The 14,958-nt window shown below is 44.1% G+C and overlaps 1 protein-coding gene across 1 annotated transcript in view; it reads left to right on the top strand.

Annotated features, from left to right (window-relative positions):
- Nucleotides 1-1,043: 1,043 nt before the first annotated feature.
- SMOC2 (SPARC related modular calcium binding 2) overlaps nucleotides 1,044-14,958 on the top strand; it is a 165,252-nt gene continuing 151,337 nt past the window's right edge. Inside the window, exon 1 of the mRNA XM_063125418.1 lies at nucleotides 1,044-1,124. Coding sequence (XP_062981488.1) covers nucleotides 1,044-1,124 — 81 coding nt within the window. The remainder of the gene's footprint in view (nucleotides 1,125-14,958) is intronic.

Below are 14,958 nucleotides of genomic sequence, written 5' to 3'. Positions count from 1 at the left end.
GCCACGCGTCGGCGTTTGCGCACGTGTTGACCTCCTGCAATAGACTTGGAGGGAGCGAACGCCGATGAACGGTGAGGACGAACGACCGGGCTTCCCGTCTTCTCTCTCTCTCCCCCCCCCTTTTTTGGTCTGATACGATTTCGAAAAGATCTGTTTGGAAACCTAAGGGGGATGTGTAAGAAATGCGTGCGCCCTAGAGCCATACTCTAGGTGTCCGTGGGGTCAATCAATCAATCAGCAGAGGATCTGCGTGTCAGGAAGGAGAAACTGGGGGCTGGGCAAAGAAAAAGAAAAAAAGAAGAGAGAGAGAGAGAGAGAGAGAGAGAGAGAAGGGGTGTGTTTGTAACATTTGGGGAGGTTCGTCGCGCACCTTCACCATCTCTGGCCGCCTCCTTCAAAATCATCCCCAATTCCTGCAGCGTTTAGACAGGACTCTCACCGCCTGGTTTGGTCTGGTGCACAAGAGGAGAGGAGAGGGGTGGGGAGGTACTTTTTTTCCCCTTTTTTTTTCTTTTGGCTCTTTGTGCGCTCTCTCTTTCCGTCTCTTTCTCTCCCCGGACGAGCATCAGATGACAACTCTACACCGAGGGAGGGAAAAAGCAACGCTGCTTCGCCCCTAGACAGGATGAGAAGCATCTAATCCTATCCGGATCTGCATTGCTGAGAATAGGAGGCGGCAGCTTCCCCAGAGAGAGAGAGCGAGAGCGAGAGAGAGCGAGAGAGAGATTAATAACGAGAAGAAGCCCGGGGTGGAAGAGCTGGCACAGCAAGCGGCGGGCTTGGAGCAGAAGCCGCGCAGGGGCGTCCGCCGGGGAGAGGGCGAGCGAGGGGGCGAGCGAGCGAAGCGCTCCATCAGCCCAGCAAAGGCGAAGCAGACGGGGCGAGCCTTTCTCCGCTGTCCGTTCCGTTCGCAAACCTGAAGAGGGAGCGGAGGCAGAAGAAGAAAAAGAAGAAGACACGCCGAGGGGGGGTCTCGGGCCGCCTTCGTCGAGGAAGCGGAGCCTGTCGAGGAGCAGGACAAGACCAAGGAGAGCGGCTCGAGGATGCTGCTGCTGCTGCCTCTTTGGCTGCTGCTGCCGGAGCTGGTGCTCCTGGTGCCGGCGCAGAAGTTCTCCGCGCTCACGGTAAGGCAGCCTGATGCTTCCTCCTTCCCCACCAGCGCCGAGACGGGGCAGCAAAGCGCCCTCCTGCGGCTCTTCCCCGAGGCCGCGCGTCTCCGTATTGCCCCCCCCTCTCTCTCTCTGCCCCCCACCCACAACAACACACACGCATACCGGCCGAGGAGCGCGTTTCGCCAAGCGCGGGTGCGCTGCTGCGGCCGGAAACATTCCATAGGTTTCTGGACTCCCGTCGTCATCGAAGTCTGGAGGTTCCAGAACTCGGTACCTTCGTGCACCCCCCACCCCCCGTTTACGCGCAGGCTCCCTTTGAGCAAATTCTTAACCCGGGAAGCAAAGCACGCCCTCGAGAAAAAGTGAGCGTTTGTCCATTCCTTTTTTTTTTTTTTAAGCGAAAGTAAGTCTCTAGTCCTCAGCACGGTGTTCCAAACCCATTGAAAATGTGGACAGTCTTGGTTTTGTGGATCAACGTTCTCCTATAGTCTCTCCCCAGTAGGTGTAGAACAGGTGACTTTAAAAAAAAACAAAAAACACTTGAGACTACCTATGGTTTTATTATCAAAAAAATCCAGAACAGGTGCTGTGTGTGTGTGTGTGTGTGTGTGTGTGTGTGTGTGTGTGTGTGTGATATCAGGAACTCTCTGTACATTTGCAATGTTAGATGGAAATGTGGGCTGACAAACTTTGTCAAGTTTCTTGTTCATACAATTTAGGGGAAATTAATAGTTGGACTTTCCTACTCTTCATGTATGTTTATATTTACAATGACAATTTTATACTGAGTGTGAGGAGAGGTCCAAAGAGGGTTAATTAGATTAATCTGGAGTAAAGTGTGTACAATGAGTAAATGAAACCAATGCAGTTTACTCGCGAGAACTTCTGCTCAGATTATAGTTGGACACACTGAACGGTCCAGTTACCATATTATCACTTAATCCAATTTTGTTCCACTGAAGTCGCTTGGACTGAGCAAGTTTAAATGCTAGTACCGTGGTTTACGAGGTTTGGTTTGGCAGCCTACAAATTGTTGGAAGTCATTGGAGGATTAGGCTCCTAAATGCCTTTTGAAAACAGGGACAAACAGTGTGTGAGCCACAGATTAAAGAGTTTGGAACACTGATCTTAGACAGGATTACTTGGAACAGAAGGAAGCCTTAGAGATTTCAGTGCAGTTTTTTTTCCCTCCCAAGGAAGTCTGCTTGAAATTGCAGCCTAAAAGCAAATTTGAATGCAGTACTTGGAACTAAAGTTCAAATCAATCAGTGGGACTCACTTTCACTTTCTAGGTCTATCCAAAGCCCCACCAATGCAGAGGCTTCCTGCTTGGTTCTACTCGAGGGATTTTTCCATGTGTGCATATGGGTGCCCAGCTGCATGGACTGAGCCCCAGAAAGAGAAAAGGGAAGTCTGAACATAAGAGGAGCTCAGCTGTGTAAGAGCTTCAGAACCTCTGGATTATAGCCGACAGGCGTGATCCAGAAAAATCTGGCCATGCCTGTATATGTTACATTGAAATCTGTGGAACTTCAGCATTCATTGTCACCTCAGCTCCTACTGAATTTAATGTGATACATGAAACCCCCCAACTCTACTGGATCTCATTCACCTCTTAAATTATCTTAAAGTACAGGATGAACACTGTCTCCATAGGTCTCTCCAAAAGTGAGTCAGGCCTCCTTCCTTAAACAGCTGGGGGCAGCCGCTAGGAGAAGCTTCCCTGAATCCTCACCCCGCCATCCCAATCCAAAGAGCCCTCTGGTATAGTGAATCAAATCAGACCCATGCATTTGACCAAAGACACACTAATGATAGTGTGCTTTTGCTCATAATGCACTCTTAGGCCATTTACTTACCCTGGGGAAGTTTATGTTGCATGAGCACAAGGGTGGGGAACCTTAGACCCAGGGACCAAATGTGCTCCTCCCAGGTCCTAATCTGGCCCTCCAGGGTTCCCCAGATGGCTACACCCCCTTTCTCTGGCCTCACCCCTTCCCTCCAACCATCAGCTGCTTAGTGGTTTCCCAGCTCTTGTGCCCCCCCACCCAATTCTAAAAGGTCAAAATACCTCTCCTGATGCTTAGTGCAGGAAGAGCTTTAAGCTAAAATAGGCTTATATTTGCCTCCACCCACTCACTCTCCCTTTGCCTTTGGCCCTGCCCAGCACTAGGATGTGGCCCCGAGGGCTTCTCCAGAACTGAATCTGACCTTTCTGCTAAAAGTGGTTCCCCCAGCCCTGCACCAGAGCAGCCTGTCCCAACATGGTGTCTTCCAGATGTGCTGGACTACAACTCCCAGCATCCAGAATTCTGGGAATTGTAGTCCAATGCATCTGGAAGTCCCCCAGCTGGAGTGGGCTGTACTAGAGCAAGCTGCATGCATCCCTTGGTGGATTCTTGTGTACCCCTCAAGTGACCTCTGCCCAGCCATTCGAGGGGCAGCTCTCCAGAAGTAAAAGTCGCAGCTGCAGCAGTCAGAGTTCAAAGCACTTGCAACAGCCCAATCTGTAACCTGCTTCCCAATTCCTTGTTTAACTCCAATGGATTTCAATGGGTCAAGTGTCCAAAACTGGGTACCAGCTTGTAGCCTGTAGACATGTCTGGGTGTCAGCCTCCCAAGCACTGGCTGGATGTTGCAATTGGCTGCACAGGGAGGGAAGATGTTTACAGAGAGGCTGCAGGAGGCAGTCAAGTGATGGTGCAGCCCTGCCGTGGTCTCTGCCTGTATGTGGGCTGGCAATTCCTATGTCCATCCACACATTTGAGCAGAAGCAATCAGAAGTGCTGAAACAGCCTCCACAATCCCCTAAATTAGAGGCATCTGGCCATGCCGTTTAGAGAGCAAAGAGCAGTCTTTCCTCTGGAGGTTGCCAGCATGCCACCCTTACCAGCTGGCATTCTGCTCCTGCACTCAGTGTCTGCTAAGCTGGCTTTTAATAACTTGGAGAAATACACGTGGTTATTCTGTCCATGTAAAACTAGGCAGGGGGAGTCTTGCGAGTGGCAGGAGCAGGACCATGTTTGCTTGTTTGCACTTGGTGACTTGGGGCAGAAGAAGGTGCTATGGAAAAGGATTCATTTGAAAACAGTGGTCATGTCAAGAGCATTTTGCACTAGAACAGCCTTCCTCAACCTGGGGCGCTCCAGATGTGTTGGACTACAACTCCCCAGAACTGGCTGGGGCATTCTGGGAGATGTAGTCCAACACATCTGGAGCGCCCCAGGTTGAGGAAGGCTGCAGTAGAACTACCAGCCTGTTTTAGCTTTAAGCATTTAATGCTAGTAACCAACTCTTAGGAGGGGCGTTTCAAACTTTGAGAATGGGAGCCAGGAGAACTGTACAAAACCAGGAAACCGCCAAAGAATAAGCCAGGGAAAAGGAGTTGGGCCAAGGGGAGGGCAGGCCAGATTTTCCCCAAGGGGCTGAGGTTCAAGACTCCTGATTTATAGCAGCAGTTTTAACATAGCAAGTTGATACATATCCTGATCCTAAATATGTCGCTATTTCCCCCTCCCCCCCCCCTCAAAGTCCTGCTGAAATGTAAGTGACCTACCACCCCCACCCACCACCCCCAAGTAACATGTTTAATATCTGGGTGGTGGTTAACAGGTTCGGGGCAGGGTTTTCCAAGAGAAGCCCCAGCATGACGTTTTGCAGGTAAAATGGGATTGATGGTTTGGTTTCCTTTAAAGACAATAGCAAGATGTCTGGAGAGCAGAGGGAAGATAAAATATCTCAAAAATGTTTTGTTTGGCTTAACTGCACAATCTTAGGTGCACAGAAGAATCTTGTCTTGGGTTTGCTAATTTTATTCACTACTAAAACAAACAACAAACAAACACAAAATTGTACGGGCAATGTGCATATCCCACCCCACCCCACCCCCACAAAAAAAGATCAGTGTGAAAACTAGGGCTGACTGCTTATTAACAGGCTAGGTTACCTGAAGGATCATCACCTTCCATATATACACCTCCTTGGACCCTAACACCATCCTTAGAGGCACTTCATTGAATGAGCTACTAAGGAGAGGGCCTTTTCAGTGATGGCACCCCGGTTGTAAAATGACCTCCCCAGAGAGGCCTGCCTGGTGCCTATGTTGTGTTCTTTTCAGCACCAGGTGAAAACTTTTAAAATGTTCCCAGGCTTTTTAGCCTTTCAATTTTAAAAATTGTGTTAGTGTGCTTTTAGATCTTCACATTGCTACTGGCTTTTATGTTGGTTGTTACATTGCTTTTATTTTGTTTAAAATTTATGGTTTTATATTATGTTTTAATATGTTATGTATTTTATGGTTTTACGTTTTCTCTTGTCAACTGCCAAGGGAGTTTCAGCTAATGGGTGGTATAGAAATGTAATAAATAAATATAAGGAATTTTTAGTTGCCTGTTTTTTAACTAATCAATTGATTAAATGCAAACAAAACTGTACATTCCAAATTTCAGTACAGGTGCCATTTTGAGATACTGGAGAGAATAAGATAATTTACAATTTAATAATCCAATAGCATGATTCTCAATTCAGACGTCACACTAAACCATGGCCTATTGAAGTCTGAGTTGACAGCCCATGATTTGTGACCAACCAAGAAATGAGGATTAGAAATGTAGTATTGGAGTGGATTTGCAAGCCATGGTTTGTGCTATGATTTGCTATCATGTTTGAATTGAAAAAACATAGTCATAGCTATCACTTCACCTTCATAGGTTGATGCACCATGGAGATGGAAGTGAATTTATGAAGTTATGAAGCTGAGCACCGAAAGAATAGAAAATGAAAGCAGACAATCAGCTCTAAACCATGGTTTCTTTATGGGCTGGGAAGCTCAAACTATGGTTTGAGTTGTAAAGTGCAGCTAGCACAAACCCTGGCTGCTAAACATTAGCATGAACTGAGCAGTGTTAGAAGGAGAGGTCTTCTTAAATATTGGGCAAGCTTGCACACTGCAGTGGCAATTTGTGCATTAATTAATTTATAATTTGCGGGGATGTGCATGAGCTGTTTCCAATTGAATAAACAACCTATGAATAAGCTGTTCCTAGGTTGTTACTATGACATTTGAAACTGGACACTCTTGGGCCACAGCTAGACCTAAGGTTTATCCCAGGATTGTCCTGGGATCAAACCTGTTCATCTCAGTGCCACACAGGGCATCCAGCGCTCAGGTAGGAATGAACCCTGGATGATCCTGGGATAAACCTTAGGTCTAGCTACGGCCTTGGTTGTTTATGGGATAAACAACCCAGAGTTAGCCCATCAACAAACCATGGCTTTATTCTTGGTTGTTTAACCCACAAACAATCCAGAGTCTTCACATTTGGATGTTATGCTAACAACCTACGAACAGGGAATTTGTCGATTGTTTATTCAAAAGAAATGACTCATACATGCATCCCTGTAAATCATGGCAGCAAAAATTGATATGTTGCCATGATATGCGAACCAAGTCAGAATCATTTTTGTTCCCCTTTATAATAAAACATCAGAATGCTTTAGCATTCATCTCCTGAAGAAACCAGTTATTTATTTTTATTTATTTAAAATAACCAGTTAGAGCTTGCAGTGATACTTTACAGTTCAGTCAGTATGCTGGCCCCATGGCAATGCTTCCTTCCTGAGCTAGACAATTTTGAAAATCTTCATGATCATTGTACTTTGATGGACTAATCTTTCATAGTACTCCATGTGGGTCTTCGGTGAAGTCTATCCTCTGAATATTTTTTATTTTATGAAGTGAAGTCGTTATCAGCAAGGAGCATGGCCTTGGCCTCTACCACTGAAACCCCGTGGGTATGGAACAGGTCAGGTAGATTAGGATTTAGTAATGGCTGTTTGGCAGGTCATTTGATCAGTAATGGGTGTCACATGCCTGGATAATCCAGACATCTGCTGGGGGGCAGTATATTCTTCTTCTTTTTTAATTAGTTTTTGCTTTAATTTCTATGATCTTGTTGTGATGCATCTCAAGCTCATAGAACAGCAGGCTATAAGTCTCTCAAATAAATAGATAAGATCAAGCAATCTTATAGAAAAGATCAAGCAATTCCATCCCATTGTCATTGTATATCCACACATTGGTTTCTGAATATAGAGGACAACTATATTCTCTGCTCTAAGAAATTACCACTGGTATAGCATTAGTGTGTGTTTTATAAAATGTACTAGGATATTGTCCATTATGTTATCCAATGTCCTCTTTGTAAGGATCCACATGAAAAAGAACTTTTGTCTGAGTTTGTCTTGCGAAGAATTCAGTTACACTTAGTGAATTAGTATGTTTTCTGTTGTTTGCAATGAAAATTATGTCACCTTGTGTATTTCCTTATTTCTGCTGGCATTTAGGAAACTGAGAGCTAAATTTGTTGCTCAACTTTGAATGCTCCTTCTGTTTTTGTTATGGCTTATAGCTGAACAATAAAATTATTACTACTACCTAAATAAAGGGCAACTGAGCCCATTCATTAGGAAAGCTAAATAAGCGATAACCAGTTCCTAGTCAAATCCTGCAACTAATAGGATCAGCTCAGACTGTTTGATGACTGGATTTTTTGAAAATTATAATTGAAGCAATCTTCAGGGATATTTCTCTCTCTCTCCTTAAAACTAGGTTTAAGCAACTGCTTTAACACTCATAAGGCCCCCTGAAGCAGGTTTGTTTAAAACATTTTAGGAAAAGGGCTGTGCTCTTAGGAGGAGCTTTATTACATACATCCAGTTTATGGCAGCAGTAAAATGGAATATATTTATCTTAGCCTTTCAGTAAATGAGTGTTTCTGCAGAACCGTAAATGTTACCCAGTGATAATTTTGGTGGGGGTGAAAGTGAGAACGGCTGGGTCACTCATACCTGAAATTCTTCAGAAGGGGTCCTGTTCCCCCTGCGTAGTTTCCTGGAAATGATTTGCTGATTAAAAGCTACTAATTGAAAACCTTAAAAGAAGCCATTCACTTCAAGAACTTTATAGTGTGTGACTTCTGCAAGTGCAGATCACATTAAGTCAAGTGTATTTTGTCAGTTTTCATCCCCAGGGTACTATAACACCACCTTTAAAGTTTGGCTTAAAGTGCCCTTTGGAAGCAAATAAAGTGTGTGTGTGTGTGTGTGTGTGAGTGTGTGTGCGGGGTGGGGGTGGGGAGTTGTTCCTTTTTCCTTTCCTTTTCTTTTTTTGGTAAACTCACATTTTAGCTCAAGCTGAATTCCATCCCGGCATTATATATTTGCTTTTGCAGTCATACCACTGACACATCTTACTGGTACGTTACATGCCCAGATTTTTTACAGAAACATACACTTTTTATTGAGGTCGACTGGAAAGGCAACCAACCTTGAGCTGTTTCATGGTAGTCATATCGTCTTACAGTTCATAACACCTTTCTTCCCCAAATGGTCCAGAGAGTTTTACATTTAACTATGTATATGTGGTTGGAATTCAGCCACATCTGGAGTGGGGAATGGCAGCCAAGTGTGTGTGTATCTCTCTGTGTGTGCGTGTATGAGAGAGAGAGAGAGAGAGAGAGATTTTGGTTGAGGATATAGGCCAAATCCTGCCAGTAAGGGGAGAAATAGGCTTGCTGTGAAGTCTAGCAAGAAAACACTTGTGATGCATGTTGCATTACTACTAATGCAAGTAAGACCTTTCACTAATAATCATAGAATTGGAGGGTACATTAGAGATAATCTAGTCCACTGCTAAGGTTCTGCAATGAGGAATGCAGCTACAGCATCTCTGACAGATGGCTGTCCAGCCTCTATTTAAATACCTCCAGGAAAGGAGAACATCTCCCCTTCCCTGGAGCAGTCTGTTCCACTGCCAAAGACCTCTCACTACTAGGAAGGTTCTAATGTTTAGCTGAAATCTGTTTCCCTGCAATTTTCAACCATTGCTCCTAGACCTCCCTTCCTCCTGCCACTGCCACGCCCCTCCCTTCTGCCTCTCTTGCTGTGTGCCTGTCCTGTCCCCCCCACCATTGGGCTGGGGCTCTCGTGAGATCTCAGCAGGGCTTCATAAGACCCAGTCAAAGATCTCACAAGATCTCATGAGGACACAGCCTCGATTTCTCAGCCTTTCATGAGACACAGCTGAGATCTTGATCCAGAGCCCCACAACAACAGACAGCCCTACTGGTTGCTCTCTTGTTGCAGGAAATGCCATGGCAAGAAAGTGGCTGCTGGGGCTCTCTAGAGCACCCCCTGGAGGCAGCAGTGGGCTCTCCTGGCTGGGGGCAGAGGGAAACGGCACAATTCGCCACTCCTCCACCTCCGCCATCTCATGCAGGCACCTCACCCTGCTTCATGGATGGGCTGGCCCAGACACTTCTGTTAACGCAGCCTAAGATTGCGTTCACTTTTTTAGCAGCTGCATCACACTGCTGGCTCCTATTCAGCTGGGGATCCACTAAGACATCTTGATCTTTTTCAGGTGTACAGCTAGCTGCCAAGCCAAGTCTCCCCACTCCTTTACTCATTCCTTTGCTTTGTTGTACCTAGATGTAAGAAATTCATCTCTGGTGAATTTCTTCATGTTTGTTTTGGCTCAGCCTTCCAGCCTGTCAAGAAGCTCTTGGCTCTTGGCTCTGTCTTCTATGGGTTTGGCTATCCCTCCTAGCTTTGTGTCACTTACAAATTACAGTTACCTTCCAGGTAACTAGAGGGAATGCTAGGCTCCTTAAAAGTGGATTTATACCTCAGGTTAAATGCAAAAGACACTTTACATTTTTAAAATTAATGTATCAATAATGCAAAAGACACTTCACATGTTTATTTTTTTAAAATTAAAAGTATCTCATTTCTGTCTACCAGGGTCCTCAGGTGTACAGTGTAGTGTATACACCATACATACACTGCATGTCCTGTAGTATCGCCATGAGTACAGCACTTGCAGGACCCCACAAAATGTGAGATGGATCCTTGATTTGCTTCATTGCAGCTATGCACGTGGCATGCAGGTGGGACCAACCGTGACACTTGCAACATGGTGGGCCCATGGTTCGAACATTGTTGCCATTGCCCATTTGCTTGCCTCCTCCCTCTGGGTTCAATCCACACCATTGCCCCAAAGTAGAGGTCAAGGGAAATAGAGGCTGCTCTTCCTTCTCCTTGCTCTAATCACTACTTGCACACTCAAGGCATGTAAACAGGCAGCAACAGCAAGGAGGGAGAGCAAAGTCAGGAGGCTCTGGGGGTTAGCAGTGAGTGGGCCCTGGCAGGACAATATTAGCCTTATATGTGGAAATGTGAGTGGCAAAGTCGACCCTATCATTAGTCAGAGTGACGTGACCACCACAGGTGGCCGCAGATGAGGAGGCACTGGTGGTAGACTCCTAATTGATCCTCATGAGCTCTCCATCCGTACCCCTTAGTTGGACATCACAGCTATGTATGCCACAACACCGTACTGGGGGCCCTAAACTAGCCTGCAGCCTCAAGTATGCTGGAGTCAGTGTTGAAATAAGATTCAATAGCCAGTCTACTCAGTTTCTGCCTATGGACTGGGCAGAGGGTGCCATCTTGTCCCTCATTGTAGGCAGCAAAATGTCTTGGGCCATCCCCTGGGGACTGGTCACAGCTTTCCAGCATTTGTACATCAATAGACAGATGTAGCCACTGCATATAGTATGGGATATGCCATAGATGTGAATGAGATATGCCATAGATGTGCCATAGGTCAAGGCTTCCGTCTGGGTGTAATTGTGTATAACAATACATGCATTGCTTAAGAATTTAAGGATATGTGCATTGCATTTCTATCCACATTAGCGTGGGTGGGTGGATAAATGCATCCACTGCCTAGTGGAAAGGGGGACCACATCAGATGCCCCATGTCTGAATGTTCCCAAGGGAATCCATGTAAAAGAGCTGCATTTGTAGACTTTTCTGCCTTGCAAGAATGGGATGTTAATTTGCAAAGCATGAAGCTACTCTCAGTATTTTGAAACTATGTCACACCCACCCACCCTTCAAATAACAAATGTACAGAAATCCTCAATTTGGCAAAAATACTATGGAACATTTCCCCATTAAAAATAAAGCTCAGCATTTGCTTATTATTTTAGGGGGGGGGTGTTCCATGATCCCAAATTTATTTGGAAACATTCCTTCTGTGCATTAGAAAATGACGTATCATAGCATGCAGGATCTTTACAATAGATCATCATGGGCTTCTTTCACTCTTTTATTAGTTTTCTGCACAACCAGAGAGTGTTCTTCATGAGAATGATACATATCTTCTCTCTCTACTAACTCTTCCTCCCCAATTTCCCAGTGCTTTATAAAAGAAATAAGCTGACAAAAGCAACATTTGCTTGCTGCTAATGGATGGGTATCACAGGTTGGTAAAAGGAAAAAAAACAGTTCCATCCAAGTCATAGAATCATAGAATAGTAGAGTTGGAAGAGACTTATAAGGCCATCAAGTCCAACACCCTGCTCAAAGCAGGAATCCACCTTAAAGCATACCTGACTGATGGCTGTCCTCTTGAATGCCTCTAATGTAGGAGAGCCCACATCCTCCCTAGGTAACTGGTTCCATTGTTGTACGGTCAGGAAATTTTTCCTGATGTTCAGCCGGAATCTGTCTTCCTGTAACTTGAGCCCATTATTCCATGTCCTGCACTCTGGGATGATCGAGAAGAGATCCTGGCCCTCCTCTGTGTGACAACTTTTCAAGTATTTGAAGAGTGCTATCATGTCTCCCCTCAATCTCCTCTTCTCCAGGCTAAACATGCCCAGTTCTTTCAGTTTCTCCTCACAGGGCTTTGTTTCCAGACCCCTGATCATCCTCATTATGTCCATGAATAGTAGAGGGAAATGGGAGGTTGTCACTGGTCTTCTGTTCTAACCCTGGTTTTTCTCACCTCTGCTTTCCATATGGCTGGTAAATGCGCTTCCAATATTAGCATGTAATTATTGACACATAGGTCATAAAAAGTCCATCTACTTTGATGGTGCAGTGAACCAAGGACACCTTGCATTTAATTTTCTTGAGTGGTGGCCAATGGTGAACTGCGGTTGAAATCTACAGCTTCTGTCATGGTTCAGCACCATGGAGAATCATCTCAAAGCGATTTCACATTGGGCAACAGAAACTTAAGCTATGCAAAATCAACACATATGTCCAGAAATGTAGGTGCTCAGCTTGGTCAGGAAATGTGAAATATTTGAGAGATTGAAAATGTAAATCCAGAAATATGAACTGTTAATCTGTGCATACAAATTCAAAATCTGAAATGATTTAGGATTTCACCACCACCACCACACACAAACACACACACACACACACACACACACACACACACTTTGATTTTTGATAAAGCGAATGAATATGCCTCCAAACTTTCTTGAAAAGCTTTCTGAACTCCAAATGGCAAATACTACATGCTTGGAGGGTCAAATCCACATATTCAGAGTGGCAATAGGATAACATTTCATCTGAGTAATACTTTGCAGCCTGTTTTGTCTGTATTCCAAAGTGCTTGTTGGAAACCATGCAGGTCCCCGTCGAATATTTGTTCTGGCTCATACAGGAAAGGCATCTCCCATGATCAGACCGAAACCCCTGCCTAGTTTATGTACATGCTGAATCTTTTAATGATAACAATGATTTAGATGCGCTGTTAGAACCAGGTTCCTGGTTGTAGCCTGTAGCTACCAATTTAGAAGCGGCTGCCGGGAAATGTTCTTCCTTTATCTCTGCCAAATGAGCTCCAATCACTGATTTTGCAGCTCTTTTAAAGTACATCAGATTGCTGACTTATCTAGTCTCAAAGCTTCTGTTGAGCATGCAGGGCAGAGGGTGGGCAGCTGCCAAGTCAGGTTCTTGGCTCTTCATAGTCTTTGAGACCCTACTCCTGTCTCAAAGACTACATTTTCCCCATCTTCTACACATAGTATTTAGTTCGGAATTGTGCTTCTCTGTGTGTGTATGTGTGCAGTGCGTGTGTGAGAGAGAGAGAGAGAGAAGAGAAAGACAAAGAGAAACGGAGATTCAAAACTGCAAGTGAACTCCCAAAGGGAAGTTTAGAAAGAAATGTTGGCAGCTGAACTCTTCTTTGGGAAGGAGATGAGGTTGGACCTATTTCAGAGTGATTTTATTTTAAAAGGCTGTCTAGATAAGTAGCCTCTAGAGTTGAAGTGATCCCAACCACTTAGTTTCCCATTGAGTTTTCTTCCTCTTGTCTATGTCAAAACATATTTTTTGAAAGGAAACCTCCCCTCCCTTGACTTCAAAAAGAAAATCACAAAGGTCACATAACAGCCAAGTCAGTATTGTGGAAGCAACTTCATGGTATGACAGATAATATTCTCTAATTCTTGGCATAAATGTTTGGAATATTTTCATATCGTATTACTTTGTTATGGCATGGAATACTTCTTTAGTATTACAGATCTGCTGTGCATAATCCTTGGTAGAAGTAGGGAGAGAAATAGATTGGCCCTCTTGATAGCTCCATCGCACCTACTTTTTTAAATCCGGTTTTCATACACGGTTTCCCTGTCCATTTCCTTAGTGAATTGAGCACTGGGTACTTTCATGTGTGTGTGTTGCTGTGCTCTTTCAGCTCATGTATCTTTTCACCTGGAGCGCTACTATGCCGGTGAAATCTCCCACCCCTCCCCCTACATTCTTCTTTCCCCTCCAGTTTATTTTTTTAATTTTTTAAAAAATATTTATTTATTTCTGCCAAATTCAATAGTAAAGCAGTCTGAAACTGCACAATTACGTAAAACAACACACTATACTTTCCTCTAAGATCATTTTAAACAAACTTCAAAGAAGGGAGGCCATTTGTAGGAAGCAGGAGGGAGCGCATGGGCCGAAACTGTTGCTGCCCCTTGGCCTGGGAAAATTTTACAGGGGAGGAGGAGCAAACCTTATTTATTTATTTATTTATTTATTGCATTTCTATACCACCCAATAGCCGAAGCTCTCTGGGCGGTTCACAAAATTAAGACAATTCAACTATAAAACAACAGTATAAAACCATAATATAAAATACAATATCAAAGCACAACCAAGTTAAAAATAGCAGCAATGCAAAAATACAAATTTAAAATACAAATTTAAAACAGCAAGTACAAATTAATTTATAGACTGTTAAAATACTGGGAGAATAAAAAGGTCTTCACCTGGCGTCTAAAAGAATATAATGTAGGTGCCAAGCGAACCTCCTTAGGGAGCTCATTCCACAGCTGGGGTGCCACAGCAGAAAAGGCCCTCCTTCTGGTAGCCACCTGCCTCACTTCCTTTGGTAGGGGCTCACGGAGAAGGATCCCTGAGGATGACCTTAGGGTCCAGGCAGGTACATATGGGAGGAGGTGTTCCTTCAGATAGCCTGGCCCCAAGCCATTTAGGGCTTTAAATTTTAATACCAGCACTTTGAATCGGACCCGGACCTTACCTTTAAGTAAACCCCTTTGAACAGAGAGATACATACTTCTGACTAAGAACATAGAGTTAAATGGGACTCCTCTCCCTCCCCTTCACAGTTGAGTGGAAAACTGCCCCACCCTCCTATTTTGTTAGCAAGACCACCCTTATTATTATTATTATTTATTTATTTATATAGATATATTTATATTTATTAATATAATAAATATAATTTAATATAATTTATAATTTATAATTTATATATAATTTATAAATATAATTTATAAATATATTAATAAAATATATTTATTATTTATTTATATTTATATTTATATACCCTTAGACGCCCCCCCCCCCCAACAAAGAACAGGATGGTTGGATAGAACTCAGCAACAGCAATACACAGGAGGGAGGAGAGCATTTATTTCACATGGTGGGGGGGGGGAGCCAGACTTTCCCAACTTTACAAAGAAATGAA

This window comes from Elgaria multicarinata, chromosome 4 (genome assembly GCF_023053635.1).
Source record: "Elgaria multicarinata webbii isolate HBS135686 ecotype San Diego chromosome 4, rElgMul1.1.pri, whole genome shotgun sequence".
In the NCBI taxonomy this organism is placed as follows: Eukaryota; Metazoa; Chordata; class Lepidosauria; order Squamata; family Anguidae; genus Elgaria; species Elgaria multicarinata.
Note: the sequence above shows the minus strand (reverse complement) of the source record. Positions and strands in the feature narration are given on the sequence as shown.